Source organism: Lepidochelys kempii, chromosome 15 (assembly GCF_965140265.1).
Source record: "Lepidochelys kempii isolate rLepKem1 chromosome 15, rLepKem1.hap2, whole genome shotgun sequence".
NCBI lineage: Eukaryota > Metazoa > Chordata > Testudines > Cheloniidae > Lepidochelys > Lepidochelys kempii.
In genome coordinates, this window is record NC_133270.1 from 15,795,792 (window position 1) to 15,812,161 (window position 16,370).

General features: G+C 44.5%; 2 protein-coding genes across 4 annotated transcripts; one reads left to right on the forward strand and one right to left on the reverse strand.

Annotated features, from left to right (window-relative positions):
• The first annotated feature begins 2,795 nt into the window (after nucleotides 1–2,795).
• Nucleotides 2,796–9,309, forward strand: MRPL40 (mitochondrial ribosomal protein L40). Of its 2 annotated transcripts, none has more exons than XM_073313137.1 (4): nucleotides 2,796–2,907; nucleotides 4,440–4,523; nucleotides 6,534–6,689; nucleotides 8,856–9,309. In XM_073313137.1, the coding sequence occupies exons 1-4, from the start codon at nucleotides 2,861–2,863 to the stop codon at nucleotides 9,163–9,165; spliced, it is 597 nt and encodes a 198-aa protein (XP_073169238.1). In that variant the 5' UTR covers nucleotides 2,796–2,860; the 3' UTR covers nucleotides 9,166–9,309. The 2 variants fall into 2 exon arrangements, with proteins under 2 accessions (XP_073169238.1, XP_073169236.1); XM_073313135.1 differs by lacking the exon at nucleotides 2,796–2,907 and adding an exon at nucleotides 3,033–3,244.
• C15H22orf39 (chromosome 15 C22orf39 homolog) lies at nucleotides 6,537–14,246 on the reverse strand. Of its 2 annotated transcripts, XM_073313138.1 has the most exons (4): nucleotides 13,874–14,246; nucleotides 12,886–13,053; nucleotides 10,653–10,774; nucleotides 6,537–9,797 (listed from the first exon to the last, which is right to left on the reverse strand). In XM_073313138.1, the coding sequence occupies exons 1-4, from the start codon at nucleotides 13,895–13,897 to the stop codon at nucleotides 9,779–9,781; spliced, it is 333 nt and encodes a 110-aa protein (XP_073169239.1). In that variant the 5' UTR covers nucleotides 13,898–14,246; the 3' UTR covers nucleotides 6,537–9,778. The 2 variants fall into 2 exon arrangements, with proteins under 2 accessions (XP_073169239.1, XP_073169240.1); XM_073313139.1 differs by having other exon boundaries at nucleotides 6,537–10,774; nucleotides 13,874–14,239.
• Between the last annotated feature and the right edge of the window lie 2,124 nt (nucleotides 14,247–16,370).

The following is a 16,370-nucleotide window of genomic DNA, read 5'->3' on the forward strand; positions in this document are numbered from 1 at the left end:
GCTGTGGTCTGTGCCCAACTTGAACATGCAGCCCCACAGGTAAGTTCACCATTTTTCAGTAGCCCGGACACAAACAAGTGCTTCTTTTTCGACTGTAGAATATTTCTCTCAGCATTACTTAGTGTCCTTGAAGCAAATGCAACAGTCCTTTCTTTGTTGTCCTCATGAAGTTGTGTGAGGACAGCCCCAAGTCCATAATCAGAAGCATCAGTAGTTACAATTGTGGGCAATGCAGGACTGAATAGTGCAAGTACTGGACTATGTACAATGAAGTCTTTCACCATTTCAAAACTAGCTTGTGCATCCATTGTCCACACTAAGGTTGAACTTCTCCGTAGTAATTCTCATAATGGTTCAATGACAGAAGCATAATTGGGAATGAATTTTGCATACCAGAAGGTAAGATCCAAGAAGGAATGTAAGGTTTGCAAATCTGTTGGAGGAGGAGCATTTGAAATTGCCAGGATATGAGCCAGATCAGGTTTTAGTCCAGCCTGTGAAATTGTATGCTCCAGAAAGGAGAGTTAAGTTTGTCTAAATTTGCATTTGGACCTATTGAGCTTGAGGCCTGTTTTGCTGATGCAGTTTAGTACAGACTGCAGGTTATTGTCATGCTCCTCAGAAGTATTTCCAAACACGATAATATCATCCAGATAGCACTGAACTCCATGTTGATTCTTCAGAATCAATGACATCATTTTTTGGAAGGCACTTGGGGCAGATGGGAGACCGTATGGAACACGTTTAAAATGAAATAGTCCCTCATATGTAGTAAATGCTGTGAGGTCTCTGCTATCTTCATGCAACATAACCAAGTAGTATGCGCTCTGCAAATCAAGAGTAGAAAACAATTTTGCTCCACGGAGTTCTGCAAATACTTCTTCTATGTGAGGAAGAGGATGGCTGTCAATCACAATAGCTTTATTTGGGTCCCTTAAGTCCACTCAAAGGTGAATGCCTCCATCCTTCTTCTTCGTCACTACTATAAGTGAAACCCATTCTGAGGACTTAATCTCTTCAATAATGTCCTCTTGAACAAGTTTTCTAAGTTCCTCTGAAACAGCTTCCCTGACTGAAAATGGTAAGCGCCGTAACTTCTGTCGTACAGACATCACATTATTCCACATTTTAACTTTATGCAGAAACCCATAAGCACAACCGAGTTTCTCCTCAACCTGGTGTTGGGTCCCAGCTGAAACTGGTGCGTGTTTACTGCAAGAGTGCTTTGATGAGGAAGATCAATTCATCTATTATCTACCCTGAGATTTAAAGCAGCCAATAAATCTCTGCCAAGGAGAGGAGTGCCTTTGTGGACAACGTAGAACTCTGAAGTTACAGAGCAATCGCCAAAAGTAACTATTGCTGGCAGGCAGCCGTGTACTGGAATATGGTTTTTCAAATAGCACACAAAGTGAAGTTTGGGTTCAGTAAGAGGCACATCTTTAAAGTAATGCAAATAGATGGAATCAGATAGTATAGATACTGCTGAGCTAGTGTGCAACATTAACTGAATAGAGTGTGATTTGCCTGAGACTATGGCGGAAACGTTGACAGTGCACTTCATTTGTTCTGGAATAAGTGCAGTAGTGATTTTGTCCACGCTCAGCACAGTAACATCTGGTATTGTAACTGCATGCACCTGTTGATTGAATTGGCTGCTACGACATTTTACTTTAGCAAAATGCCCAATCTTTTTGCAATGATTGCACTGAGCTACTTTGGCCGGACATCCTGTGTAGCTTGCAAGGTGTTGTGGGGATCCACAGTGAAAGCATGCTTTTACTGTATTTTGAATTTGCTGATTCGGTGGCTTTTCATTAGTTTTCCTCTTGTAATCATTTGTCTGCAGCGATAGTGAACTTTTCTGCAAAAGAGTCACAGCCTGGACTGTTCCTCCTGTATCCATGCTCATTATTTGGCTTCAGCTGTAGCTGACTCAATCTGAGTAGCAATGGTTATTGCTTTTTCTAGTGTAAGTTGTGGTTCTAGAAGTAAGCATTCTCTTACATGAAGCACGGTTGTTTTCTCAATGAGCTGGTCTCTAATCATCTCATCTGCCATATTCCCAAAGTCACAAGTTATAATCAAACTCCTCAGGGAAGCAATATACTGCATTATAGTCTCCCGTTTTCTGCTCACGCTGGCAAAGTCTGTAGCAATTAGCTATTACATTCACTTTTGGCACAAAAAAGTTCTTTAATGTAGTGAGTGCAGTCTCATATTTATCAGCTGCAAGGGGAAAAGTGTAAAATATATGCGGCCCTTCTGTTCCAAGGCAGTGGATTAGCAGAGCATGCTTTCTTACTTCAGAAATCTCTGTAGCACCGATTGCAAGCAGATAAATCTCAAACATATGGATCCAGGCAATAAAAGCAATTGGAGGCTCATGTGGGCTTTGCAGAAAGGGCGCAAGTGGGTTCAGAGGCAGGAGAGCCATCCTCATCGCCAAACTGTTCTAGCAACCAGGCAAGGTACTAACAAACTTCAACAGGACTTTATTTTTAAAGTTGAAACCTCTTTTCCAAGCTGCTGCTACACCCTCGGTAGCTCTCACTCAGCCTCCTCAACTCCCCCCCTCCCCGCCCGCCCTCATTCCCATTTCCTGTCCTTTCAGACTCCCAATAGCCAGCGCTCCCAGTTCTAATAATTACAAGCAGCATCTAAACACCACATAGGGAGCCAAGTATTTGGTGATTACTCCAGCGGGACTGGGTTGAAGAGGCTTTCTGGACTCCCAGGCTGCAAGGGCTGGCCAGGCTCTAGGGTTCACGTGTTTGGGGTGAAGGGCTGCAGGCGGGTCAGGGACCAGTCACCGGAGGAGTTGAGAGGATTCTCGGCAGGCAGGAGCCAGGGGTTCCGCATGAGACTCGCGCGTCGTTTCTCCTGGAGCGCCCCCTTCAGTCCCACGTGAGTGGCAGCCCTGCGGTCAATGCAAAGCGCCTCTTTCCCCTGCCTAAAGCCTCTCGCCCGCCTCGGGCACTGAGCGAGTCCGGCGCGAGCGTCCCTGGCGTCCCACGCCGCTCCGCGCGCGGGGCCGGATTCCTCGCGAGGCGGAACCAGGGGCGGCGGGGAGCAGGTTTGCAGCCGGCCGCAATTGCGGGCGCACCACACTGGCGGGGACCTGAGAGGAGGCGCTGCTGTTGCTGCTGCTGAGGCGTCCCGCAAAAGCCATGCTGGCGGCAGCCCGCGGGGCGGTGCGCCTGCTCCCCGGAGTCCGGGGCGGAGCGGGGAGCTCCCTGCTCAGGTAGGGCCAGGGATAGCCTGGCCTGGGGCTCGCCGGTCGGTCCCCAGCCGGCGCGTGTGGCCCCTGTGACCCCACCTCCTGCCGGGCCCGTGGCAGGGCCCTTCCGCTGCACGCGCTGTCCTCGCGCGGGGAACGTCGGGCGCGTGCGCCCCCCCCCATCCCCGTGATACGTGGTGCCGGCCGCTCCCCGCACGCGGTTCCCCCCTTGGGCGGAGTGGCCACGCCCATGGGGAATGCAAAGGCGTAGTAGCCACTGGGCCCCTGCGTGGCATGCTCTGATCCAGCAGCCCGTGCCCTGCCCTGTTCTGGGGTCCTTTGCCATAGGTGCCTTCCACCAGCGTGGCCCTTGTTGAAATTTCCTGGTCTTTCACGTGTTGCGCCATCTTGATCTGCCTGGCTACCCTCACTGCCAATTGTGGGTGCTGCCCTCCTGGAAGCAGCAGGTCCCAGCATGTGATACATGTTCCTTGGCATCGGGATGGAGTTTTGCAAAAAAGTTGGATTGAGATGGAGTATTATATGCAAGCGTTGTGGTACCAGCAGGCTTAGTCCGGGCTCCAGCAAAAGGGCATGGACAAGTTGGTGGCTCAGACTTTGACAGATTGTATTTCTTTTGTAGCAGACTTCATAGAGCCTGAGAAACTGTATCACCCTGTTCCTAAAAGTGAAGCTGCAAATGCTCCCTAGTCCACAGAATCAGTTATTTTTACTTTTCAAATACATGGTCATTTGAATTTGAGACATAATTAATTTGTGGAGTTTTTTTTTTAAAGTGATTTTTCCCCCTTGCGGATTCAAACTTTCAAACAGTGCAAAATTTGGACTGTTATTGGGCTGAAAAGGTTCATATTTGTTACAGTTGAATTAGTGCCAGGCACCACTACTCGCTCAAACAGTTGAGGACGGAATGAAGATTATTCATTATAATATCAGGGGGTAGCTGTGTTAGTCTGTATCCACAAAAACAACGAGGAGTCTCGTGGCACCTTAAAGACTAACATTTATTTGGGCATAAGCTTTTGTGGATAAAAAACCCACTTCTTTTACCCACGAAAGCTTATGCCCCAAATAAATCTGTTATTCATTATAATGTATTTATGCAAATGAAATCATTAATAAAAGGCAGTCTACAAAAGCTATATATTAACATAATTGAATTTGATTCTTCTCATGCTTTGTATTCCTTTTTTCTTAGTTCTCAGCTGTCCTGGACCATTCATTTTCGGGGAAACCACTGGCAGACTTCTATGCTGGCATTTCAGGCGTCCCTCCCCATGAGGTAAAATACAATTTATATTGTATTTCATAGAATAGTTTTCAGATGTTCAAATCCTCTTTACAGGAAGTTAGGAAGAATTTAAATTATTCAAATGAATAGGCGCACATATATATTTCTACATTATGAGGCATAGATATAAAATCAGGTAGAACTATTAGACTCTAGCCTAGTGTTTAATTCCCATATATGTAGCTAGTGTTCTGAATAAAATTTTAGTGTTAATGGTTAGTTGTATTTACTCATAATTCCTCAGTTATGAAGGCATGTAACGTAAGGGTGTAAACGTTTGGAGATATTCTGGTGTAAACAACTTTCTAGTTTTTCCTTTTGAACAGTAGTTGAAATGTAGCACTAGCTGCACTAAAAATACTTGAATGTACTTTTTCTACATTTATAGATGTATAGTATCAGTTTGCATGCCACCCTTTTCTTAATACAGCTTGGTTAAAATGACTCCATAGTTAGTAACTAAAATACTGTACGACTTCTGTTTCAAGCCAACATCCAAATATAAAACCTGTCTGCCTGTACTGTATTGTGTATGTAGTATAAGGAAGCAGCCTGGCTTGGCGGACTGAACGCCAACCAGGAACACCAGAGTTTTAAACCTGACTGCCATTGACTTATTCTGTAGCATTATGCAAGTCACTGATCCACTTGCCTTGGTTTCCCTATCTGTAAAATGGGCATAATACTTCAGAGTGTTGAATTAAAAGTAAAAATTAATATATTGATGCTTTGGGGAAAGTATGATCCAGTACAGACCCTGGATTTGGCTTGTATTATTAGAAAGAAATATGTGTCTGAGCCTGCTGAGTTTGTGCTAATTGAAGCAGGCCTGTTAGTTTGCAAGATCTGTGTTAATTGTAGAAAAACATCCAGAGACAAAGAGTCTGTTCTAAAAGTGATAAGATAACATGTTACAAATGTTTTTTTGAACTTAGGAACAAAATTTGTTGTGCGTTTACTTTTACATTCCTATTTTGCTTGGTTTTTTTTTAGTGTATAACAGGTGGCATGGATAGATTAATTGGAGTCTGTCATGCCCCAATGATTTGAGAATAGTTATGTTAAAGAATGCATAGGTAATAAAATGTAGGAGGTATGTTAAGTAAAATAAGGTATGATTGCGGATGTATGTTTGAATGAGTAATAAAAGATTGAAGTGCCAGCCTAATAAATAACACTACATCTAGAGGAAAAACCAATAGGCCAAAGAATGAGAATGCATTGGGTAAGATAACTGGATTACCCTGAGGGCAAGCCAGAATCCACCCCGCAACTGCCCCAAGGATAGGGGGGCCAAAGGCCAAGATAACAACAAGCCATCATTGCTGTGCCATCTGTATGATTGACTATAATTTCAAACGTGAGAACAGTGATTGATTATCACTTCAAACATAAAAACTGCATGACAAAGCAAACCCTATAGATTTGAATGAGGATGAATCCCTATAAAGATAGACTCTAAAAACTGGGAACTTTGAGTCTGGTTCTGCAATTACCCTTCAGGAGCATCGGATGCGCTTCTGACAAGACTCGGCTCCACATGTCCTGGCCACTTGGCTAGTGACTTGGCACGAGCAACTTTAAGGTTGGTAACTATAACAACCACCTTGCAGAACTTGTGTGAGTGAGTAGCATGTTATAGCTGTAACTGATTAATTCTTTCTGTATTCACAGTAAACACAGCATATTGCCTTATCCCCTAAATAAGATCCTGCTGGTTTTCATTTTCTAAGTATAACAGAAGTGCTGTAAGGACTAATTAGTTAATGTTTGTAAAGTGCTAAGTATTCTTCTGTGTACAGATTGATATAAGAAAATGTACTATATTACAATTTATATTGATTTGCTGCAAGAATGCTTCTCAAATTCCCAGTATGTATAGATAAATATTCCCTATTAGACACACCGTTTTATTCTAGGATGGGTTTACTATAGAAACAAAAAGTATTATTACATGGGTATACACAGATACAAAATTTTTAAATTAATTTCCTCCGCTAGAGCAGAACCGCGGAAGAAAAAGAAGGCAGATCCAAGGAGAGAACAAGCACAAAAGGACCGTATGAAGAAAAAGATAAAAAAGCTGGAAAAAGCTGCCCTGGAAATGATTCCCATTGAGGATTTTGTAACACCATTCAAGTTTTTGGATGCTTCAAGGTATGGAGAACTGCTAGCTTTTACTTTGGGGTTGATTATGAACTGAAGAAGTGCAAATAACAGTGAAATACCCTCTACCTACTAATACTACCCTGTTGCCCATAAGCTGCCTTGTGCTAGATACAAGGGAGTCAGTTTTGAGATAAATAGTTAAAGGATCAAGAAATTTGTGACTTCTGCAACTCCAGAATTTTTTTTCTTGAGTTGTTTCTCCTTCTACAAATTGCTTTTGAAACAGTGTTTTGTGTTTGTAATGAAAAATTGTAATTCTGGGTGTGGGATACAGAGTTTTTTAAAAAATCTTTTGATAAATCAGATGGGATCAGTCTAAGACTTTATCTCCAATTCCAAGTGCTGAGATGGACTTTGGAGGAGTTTCTGGAGGGCTCAACAATCTATCATGAGAGGAGGGGCAGCAGATCCTTCTCTCTGATTTTGGAATGTTCTGCTTCGCACATGCGAAAACATATCAATGTAATTTGTTTGGTGTGACTTTTATTCCCATTTTAGATTCATTCGTATCCCTGTTCTGGCACCTGGTAAGGGGAGTGTTGTTTACTGGTTGGAACAAGAATTTTAGAATTATAAGTCCTAGGTTCTACTCCCTACCTACTCTGCCACTGACTTTTGGCAATGTACTAGTTGTGGCTGTGTCGGTCCCAAGATATGAGAGACGAAGTGCGTGAGGAAATATCTTTTATTGGTCCAACTTCTGGTGGTGAGACACAAGCTTTTGAAAAAAGAAAAGGAGTACTTGTGGCACCTTAGAGACTAACCAATTTATTTGAGCATGAGCTTTTGTGAGCTACAGCTTGAGATGCCCAGAACTGTTCTTCAGGTCTGGGAAAGGAATTCCCAGTGTCACAGCAAAATGCAAAGTGTTTAATAGCCCATTGCCCTGCTTGTTACCCCTAACAAAGGCCCTGGCTTCTTTATGCAGAAAGCTCCTTATTGTGCCACAGGTGGGCCATGGAGTTTTTATAGCATGTTGGGTGGGCCTCAGAAAGAAAAAGGGTGAGAACCCCTCTTGTAAGGGACCATTCAAGATAGAGTGGCCCATTAACACCTCTGCAGTCAGAGAACAAAAATATGGGGTTAGTGTAGCAGGCAGCCTGAAGGCCCAGTGCGTGCTAAAAAAAATTCAAAATTTGCCACTCTGGTCTGAAAGGGGGCAGAGCTGGCTGAGGGGGAGACACCATCTGGCAGCCTGCTGGAGCACTCCTACTAGCAGGGGGCTGGTGAGTGCCACAGGGGGGCAGGGTGAAGGAGAGTGGGTCTCTGGGCAGGTTTGTGGGGTGAGAAGGCACTCTGGGCAGTGAGGGGGCACTTTGAACTAGGAATTTGTGGGGATGCTGCAGCAAGTTTTAGGCTGCTCAGCCCCGCGTTGTGGCATGTGGGTGCCACCTGCCCACTTCTGGCCCCGCTCTGTGGAGGGGTCTCAGGGCGAGGGGCGCTGGGCATAGGGAACTTTGGGGGGGAGGGGCACTGTGGTTCTCAACCTGCATTGGCCCACAGTGATAAATAGGTTGAGAACCACTGGGTTAGTGGGTTACAGATTATTGTAATGAGCCATAAATCCATTATTTGTAGTGTCTAGCAGAGCAATAAATTTAAGCTCCCATACATTATGCGCTAACTACTTATGCTAAACAATCTGTTTCACCTTGCATTTTTCTGTGACCTGGGAGTTCCTTTCCCAGATCTGAAGACAAGCTCTATGTGGCTCAAAAGCTTGTATTACCTCACCCACCTGGTCTCTCTAATTACTTTGGGCAAGTCTTTAAGCTCCTGTTCTCTTACCTTTAAAAAAGATAATTACCTCAGGTGTATTGAGGAATGTTTGTAAAGGAATCTTGCAAAATTGCCACAAAACGCATCAGCTTAGGTACAAAATCTTCTCCCCCACTCTCCCTGTGGTGGCAATAGAGAGAACATGAATGATCTTTTACTTGTTTGTTTAGAAACAAACAGATGAATGGGCAAGTGGAATTTGCTGTTAGATAGTGCAGTAGTATCCTCCCATGAAAGACCCTACATAAAGGCAATCCAGAGTATTGTGTGTTTGGGCCAACTTGCCTCTTTGTATCTCACTGTAGTTTTTGTTAGATGCTTGCTCTTTGGGATGTCAGCAGCTTCTGTGTTAAAATGTTCTTTCACGTTTGCCAGAGTGCGAGATATCTCCCCGCTGTCCTTTGAGGAGAGTGAAAGGCGAGCCCTGCTCTTGAAGAAGTGGGCCCTGTACAAGCAGAAAGAGCATGAGGCAGAGATGGAAACACTGAAGTCTCTTATGGCAGCTCAGCAGGAGGCACTAGAGGAATTGCGTCTCGAATCAGAAGAACTTTACCAAGCAGCAATAAGACGAGACGATGACCTGTTTCCCTTTGAGAAGGAGGGGCCTACTTACACACCACAGGTTCCTGGCTATGAGGCTCCTGAAGGGAAATGCATCGACGTTACCAAAGTGTACACACAGTGAGATCAGAAGATTGTGCCACGCAGCTGCATTAAAGGGCATGAGAGGAGGACACAATGGGATGCGACTAGACTATTTCTTTCGCTTTTTCAAACATCCCTATGCAGGTGGCTGTCAAAAGAAAATAAAAAACCACCTGTCCTTGTTCCCTTTCTTAACTGGCCATCTTGACAATAAAACCAAAATACTTTAGAACCCCGTTTATCTAACCCTCCCTTAGCCAGTTCTTTGCATTTACCGTGACTCCAGGGCCAGAAGCGGGCAATCTCTCCTGTAGCCATTAGATGGTGCTGTGGCATAGCATTTTCCCATTCCGTGATTTATTCAGAGTTTTGATTATCTGATCTGGCCCTGGTCCCAATTAGACTATATAAACAGGGTACTACTCTACTGTATTTTTATGCCACAAACTGAAGCATGGTCCCATGTAGGGACATTTTTCACTTATGGAATATTTTTCCCTTTTCATTTATTCCTGAGTAACAATTCCTCACTCTGGACAAACCATAGTTCCTGAGGGTATAATTATGCCATGAAGAAAAATTGTTAAAGCGATCGTATGTCAGTCTGCTGTAGTGGAAAGATAATAACTGCCAATTTCTCCTTTAGCTCCAATTCAGGTTTTGCTGAGGTGCCTGTGTACAAATCAAGGGGAAAACAGATATGACATGTATCACAACAAAGTAAATATAGCTATTTATACTGCATGGCTAATGTGATAAGACATTCCATTTTAACTAATTTGCTTAAAGCCATAAGACTTATCTTTGAAAGTCACTGAAGTCACTTTATTTTTGTGATAACTTTTAATGCTTTCACAAACATATTTTAAGAACAAAAACTGCTTGAGAATAATTTTGCAGGGGCAAACAGCTGGCATAGGTCAACTTTATTTTCTGTCTGCTGCCCCCTGGCACACTGTTAAGGATGACAATAGTGCATCTGTACAAACTGGTTAGGTTTTGTTTTTTTTCCAAATACTAGCTGCTTGGGCTGTCCTGATTACTCTAATCTCTATTGCCAATGGAGAGGGATATCTTAGTTTTTTAATTCCTCACCTGGCCAGCCTGGTCTTGGGCATACCAAAATGGCAGCAGACTTAGCCCATGTGAAGGAAGGGGGGCGGCTCTACTAGCAAGAGCAGCCAGGCTACATGAATGTGTGCTGTTTCAAAGCAGCAGGCATTGTCCTTGTCTGGATGGATGGTAAAGGGAATGAAAAAGGCAGAGGACTGTAGCAGACAAGAATCAAACTGAGCACCTGAACTATCCTTTTAAAATATTTACATCTCAATAAGATGTTTCTTAAACACCATTAAATGTACCCCAAAATAGGCATTAATGAGGTGGGTGGCTGCTGTGAGCAGAAGTATAAGCTGAGAAGTCTCTCTCCTTTAGAGGCTAGTCTTATTTCAGAATCACATGGCAAAAAAATAGCATGGGCCTCACATCTGGTATATGAGGGCCAAATATGGTAGGTAGTCTTATTACTTTGGTTTATCTTGACCAAGAGGAAGGTACCAGTCCCTTGGTGGGCTTTTCCTGAGCTTCCACACTGGATCATACTTTTGTTTTTCCAGAATCCGGGCTCTTTCACTCTTGCATAGGGATTCCTGCAATGCATGACAATACGATACTCAACACTCAAACACAGTGTGCTGCATTTTCAAAGCACATTATAGACATTAACTACTCACACAACAACTCAAAAAGAAAAGGGAGTACTTTTGGCACCTTAGAGACTAACTAATTTATTTGAACAAAAGCTTTTGTGAGCTACAGCTCACTTCATCAGATGCATGCAGTAGAAAATACAGTGGGGAGATTTTATATACACAGAGAACGTGAAACAATGGGTGTTACCATATACACTGTAAGGAGAGTGATCAGGTAAGGTGAGCTATTACCTGGGGGGGAGGGGGCCGCAGAACCTTTTTGTAGTGATAATCAAGGTGGGCCATTTCCAGCAGTTGACAAGAACATGTGAGGAACAGTAGAGGGAAAATAAACATGGGGAAATTAGTTTTACTTTGTGTAATGACACATCCACTCCCAGTCTTTATTCAAGCCTAATTTAATGGTGTCCAGGTTCCAAATTAATTCCAATTCAGCAGTCTCTCGTTGGAGTCCATTTTTGAAGTTTTTTGTTGAAGAATTGCGACTTTTAGGTCTAATCGAGTGACCAGAGAGATTGAAGTGTTCTCCGACTGGTTTTTGAATGTTATAATTCTTGACGTCTGATTTGTGTCCATTTACTGTTTTACGTAGAGACTGTCCAGTTTGACCAATGTACATGGCAGAGGGGCATTGCTGGCATGTGACGGCATATATCACATTGGTAGATGTGCAGGTGAACGAGCCTCTGATAATGTGGCTGTTGTGATTAGGCCCTATGATGGTGTCCCCAGAATAGAAAGACTCCAATGAGAGACTGCTGAATTGGAATTAATTTGCAAACTGAACACCATTAAATTAGGCTTGAATAAAGACTGGGAGTGGATGTGTATATTCCTGTACAAATAATTATCTTTTCAAAAGATCATTACTTTTTAGGCCAAAAACCCAAACCATAAGGCCTACATTTTCAAAAGTAGCTATTGGTTTTGAATGCCTCAATTTTGGGGCGTTCAGTGTTGAGATGCTTTCAAAGGGCGTTGTTTTCACACAGTGCTGAACATCCACCCTCTTAAAATCAGGCCTCTCTATTGTCTCAAGTTGGGAACACAAGTGTTACTTTGAAAATTTAGGCTTAATGATCCTGATAAACAAAGCTTTAATAATAGTAGCACTAACACCACTATGATATTTATTTCTGCCTCAATGGTATTCTATTAAGTTGGGTTGTGTTTTTTCAAATTCTCCTTTTATTGGCAAGACAGCACAATTGAGGTTTCTAGGAGAGATTTGAATGAGGCAAGGAATATAGAGAACTGGCGTGAGGTTGTGGGCATAGGCGACAGAAGCATAAAAAGGCAGGCATTGGAGAAGGAAATGGGAAAATTAAGGCTGACATTGTTCATGGAGTGGAAGGGAGAAGGCGGAGAACATGAAAGGTGGCAAAGTCAGAGCCATATACTGTGCTGAATGACGGATGTTGGCTCTTAAAAGCAATGACAAAGCTTGAACATGAAATAAGATAATGGGGAGCTAGTGGGGAGAGCTGAAGAAGGGATGATACAGTCAAAACAAGAGGAGAGGAAGATGATTTTAGTGACAACATTTTGTATGGATTAGCGTGGTGAAAAAAGCAAGACATTTTTCCCTCTACAGTTTTGAAGAAAAGGTTGTGGATTGAAAAGGACAGTGGCAGGCAATTTAGGCTCAACATTTAGTTATTTTTAAAGAATTTGTAAAATCTTATAATGTTGCAGTTGTTAGTCCCCTCTGCCAGGAACAAAACACACCCAAGAGTTAAACGTATTGGAAAATTATCCAACAACATCTACATAGTGCCTCACAAACATAGAAAAGGCCTGTTCTCATCACTGACATAACTATTGTTCAATATACATTACACCAGCCTTGTGACAGGCTTGCCCACTCAATTGTGGAAGTACTTTATATTGATACATTAGAAAAATCTACTTTTTTTTATTGTGGTATGGGTGGCTGAGTAGATTTTTTGTGGGGGAAGGTTAATGCTGATGACCATGGTGCATGCATGATGCACAATTTATTTTTTAAACCATTCTTAATACTACCTTCAGTTTGGCATTCATCATACCTTAGCATCTGGACTTTTGCTTTTTTCCCACTTTCTGCAATTGCCATAGTCTATTTTCCACTGTTCACAGGAGGGCGCTTCCCCATATGTATAATAGTTATGGAATAAATTACGGATGCCCTTACAGTGTTTCCATTCAGACCAATAATCCTCACATGTTCGTGGAGGCTGGTAAAATAGCAAAAAAAATACGTTAAGAAGACACTTGCAGGAGACGAATCATGATATTTGGACTCAGCAGTAAGGAACAAGATGTTTCCGAGTTTAAAAATGCCCAGTCTATGTTGTCACGGTGGGAAATCAAACCTGTCCCATTCATTTCAGCTGTCTTGATGGGGGTATTTTCCCCACATGCTGTCTCAGTGTATTGTGTTTTGAGATTAAGTACTGTGCTATTGTTATTCCTTTACTCCTCTGTCAGGAACCAAGTGTGCAACTGTCGTTGTTACTTTGCTGTACAGAGGCTGGGACAAAGAGGCTCTGTCTCGTGGGGGCGGGCCACAGGAACTATTGCATTATGAACAAGTAATCCAGAGATAAACAGCTCAGGGTAAGACTCAATGTTTAAGGACTAGAGTTGGGCTACTAATATTCTTCTACCTGATCAGTTTCATCCTGAAACACACAACAGGGCGTTTTCCGACTGCTCAGAGCAACTGAGGCAGTAGCCGGAGTGCTGGGCCCTGCTCTCAGCCTTGGCCACCGGCTCACGGTGGGAGCCTGGGCCCACCCCTTATCCCGGGAGAGACAATTACACCCTCAGCACACGGGGACAATGGTCCTCCCCTCGCAGCTTGGGGCGGGCGGTTTGGCAGCCCGCAGGGAGGGGGGTCAGGCGCCCGGAGACCCCGGCCGCAGGCCACCGCGCACAGCTGGGCCGCTAGGAGACGGACGGGGATGGCCCGGCCTGTCATGACCTCGACGGGCCCCAGGCTGCCCGCCTCACTCCCAGCCGAGCCCGCCCGCGCGCGCCCGCTCACTCACTCACCCTCCACGCGCCGCCGTCAGCCATGCTGCTGCCCGGCGCCGTGAGCCCAGCCCCGCGCTGACCTCATCGAACCAATCGGACAAGGGTGTATGACGGACTGCTCCATCCCAGCCAATCGCCAGCAAGCGTGTAAAACTACGTTTTCCGGCCGCGTGAGCCGGAGGGGCCGAAAGGCCGAAGGTGAGCCAGGTGTTGCCACGGCTACCTGTGCTCCGCCGCTGGCTGGGGAAAGCCAATGACGAGACAAGAACTGGTCTGAGCGACGCAGCGCTGAGCCACTCAGCATTCGCCTGCCTCCGGCGCGCAGCAAGCGGGAAATTGGGCAACCCGGGACGAGGCAGAAGGGTGCGAAGTGCGTGGGCGCGCGCTGCGCCAGGGACAGATGCCACGTGCCGCTCTCAGCAGCGCGCGCCCGCGCGCGCGTCGCCGACACAGTGCCCGCGGCGGGCGAGGCAGCGCGCCGCCCTCCCTGTCGCGCGGGAGCCGCCGAGATGGGGGAGGGGTGTCAGGCTGCTAGCGCTGGGAGAACTCTGCCTGCGGGAAAGGAGAGAGACCCCCGTGAGCAGGCTCTGCGCGAGAGCGGGCCCTAAATGGGGACGCCTTCCTTCCCAGGGGGGGCTGCGCAGCCCACAAGACAGCTGGGCCCCCCTGTTCCCTCCCGGCCCGTGTTTTGGGCGCAGAATGCCCTCCGCAGTACTGGATGGATGGCAGCTGTCATGCTGCTTCCTACTGCAACTGCTATGGTTAAGGTTCCCGATAACCGGTTGCGTTCGCCCGCTGCTCCCTTTCTAAGCTTTCCCCCTTGGAGCGAACATTGTCTGTGATGGGCATCGCTGGAAAAATCGGGAATTTTTCAGAAAAGGGGAAGCTAGATCTCTTCAGATGTTTTTGAAGTCTGGACAAAAACAAATGCTTTTGCCATTGTGAAAGGGAACCCCTCACTACAATCAGTGACAGATACTCAAGATGTGAACAACTTTCTTAGCAGTGAGAGGAGCGTGAGGGAATCTGTGAAGCGATACTCAGTATGCACCATCTGCCTCATGGGGCCAGACTCTTTGTTGGTGTAAATGCATGTAGTTCCATTTACACCAGCAGAGCTTTGCCCTTCTATGCCAGGAGAGAATTTGGCCCACTCTATTTTAAAATCAATGTAATAGCTACTGATGAACTCACAAGAATGAAGATTACTCCCCACCTCTGTCTCAATTAGGGACAGTTTTTTATTCTTTTTGGATTTCAATAAAATTACCAAATTACTGTTTAACCTCAGATGTGTAACCACTTGGGCTTTCCAACCACACAACTCAAGTGAATCTTCTTATACACAGGTGTGCGACCAATAGCTGAGTTTTTAGCCAATTCCAAGTCAGAAGAGACTCAAGAACAAGTGCAAATTCTGTTGGATTCTTTAGGCCATGGCAATCTCAAGTATCAGAACCAAGTACACAAAGGCCTGATTCCTTTGCTGACATGCACCCCCACAAAGCCGAATAGCTGTCTCTGCAGACACTCGGGACTGTGCAGGTGAGCAGAAAGAGATGTAATCAAACTTCAGCTCATTCTTTAGTTTTATCAGAACCATCTGTTTCATAATGAATCTATCATAATCTGGAGGCTAAAGGTGAATGGATATCCCACTACAGTTCTTGTGTTATTAAGGAGCCCAGAGAAGAGCTTATTGCAGCCACAAGCACACCCAGTATATACTCAGCTGATGTTCCTAACATGGGGATACCTGTCTAAGGATGCATACCCTGTATAGATAAACCAGTCCAATCTGAAAGTTCTTTGTTGAGATAGCACTGGATAAGAGAATTCTGAAGCAAGGATCCTTTTGTGCTCAGTTGCATGTCATGAGCACAGAGTATGCTCTTCAAGTTCCCCAGCAGTTCCTGTGTCTGAGCTCTGAGAACACACTGAAAAGGAATGAGGTGCACAGAGGTGTTTTCTGTCTGACTGGAATAATAAAATCATGAACAATTCTCCCCTTAGACTTTTCCCTCTCAGTAACACAGATGCTAAATTCCTAGGCTGTGTGTGAGCAAGTGCTGCATGTATAAAGGCTGCTACTTTTGTCTATACAGTCCCTGCTCCATCAGGATCTAATCTGCTGCTTTTAAATAAATTGAATATGAAAGTTATTTTATAATTCCCCTTCTCCTCCAGTGTGTTACCCATTATGAAAGCCTGGTATGAAAATATATGACCTCAGCTGTAGGAGAGGACATGCCTCTAAAGACATGTCTTGCCTTTACTCTGGGGAACTTCAAAGGGAATGGCCTGCAGGATTAACTATATGGTCTTTAGTGCTACTGTTTGAAATCCTGTATTTTGGTTGTGCTGCTTTTTTTTAATTGAGGGAATGGGGCTGTGGTCTTCTCACCCCCCTTAAATTTTCCCTGGCCTGGAAAAACGCACTTACAAAAAAAAATTCTAGCAGTATGTTAATTACCCAGACCAAGATAGAGCTAAGTAGTGAGGTAAGTAGCAACTC

Coding starts and splice junctions, on each gene's coding strand:
- MRPL40 (XM_073313135.1), top strand. CDS start 3,171: ATGCTGGCGGCAGCCCGCGGGGCGGTGCGCCTGCTCCCCGGAGTCCGG. Junction 3,245..4,439: donor GCGGGGAGCTCCCTGCTCAG/GTAGGGCCAGGG, acceptor CTTTTTTCTTAG/TTCTCAGCTGTCCTGGACCA. Junction 6,690..8,855: donor AAGTTTTTGGATGCTTCAAG/GTATGGAGAACT, acceptor CACGTTTGCCAG/AGTGCGAGATATCTCCCCGC.
- C15H22orf39 (XM_073313138.1), bottom strand. CDS start 13,897: ATGGCTGACGGCGGCGCGTGGAGG. Junction 13,054..13,873: donor CTGACGGCGGCGCGTGGAGG/GTGAGTGAGTGA, acceptor CTATTTTACCAG/CCTCCACGAACATGTGAGGA. Junction 10,775..12,885: donor GCAAAAGTCCAGATGCTAAG/GTATGATGAATG, acceptor CATGCATTGCAG/GAATCCCTATGCAAGAGTGA.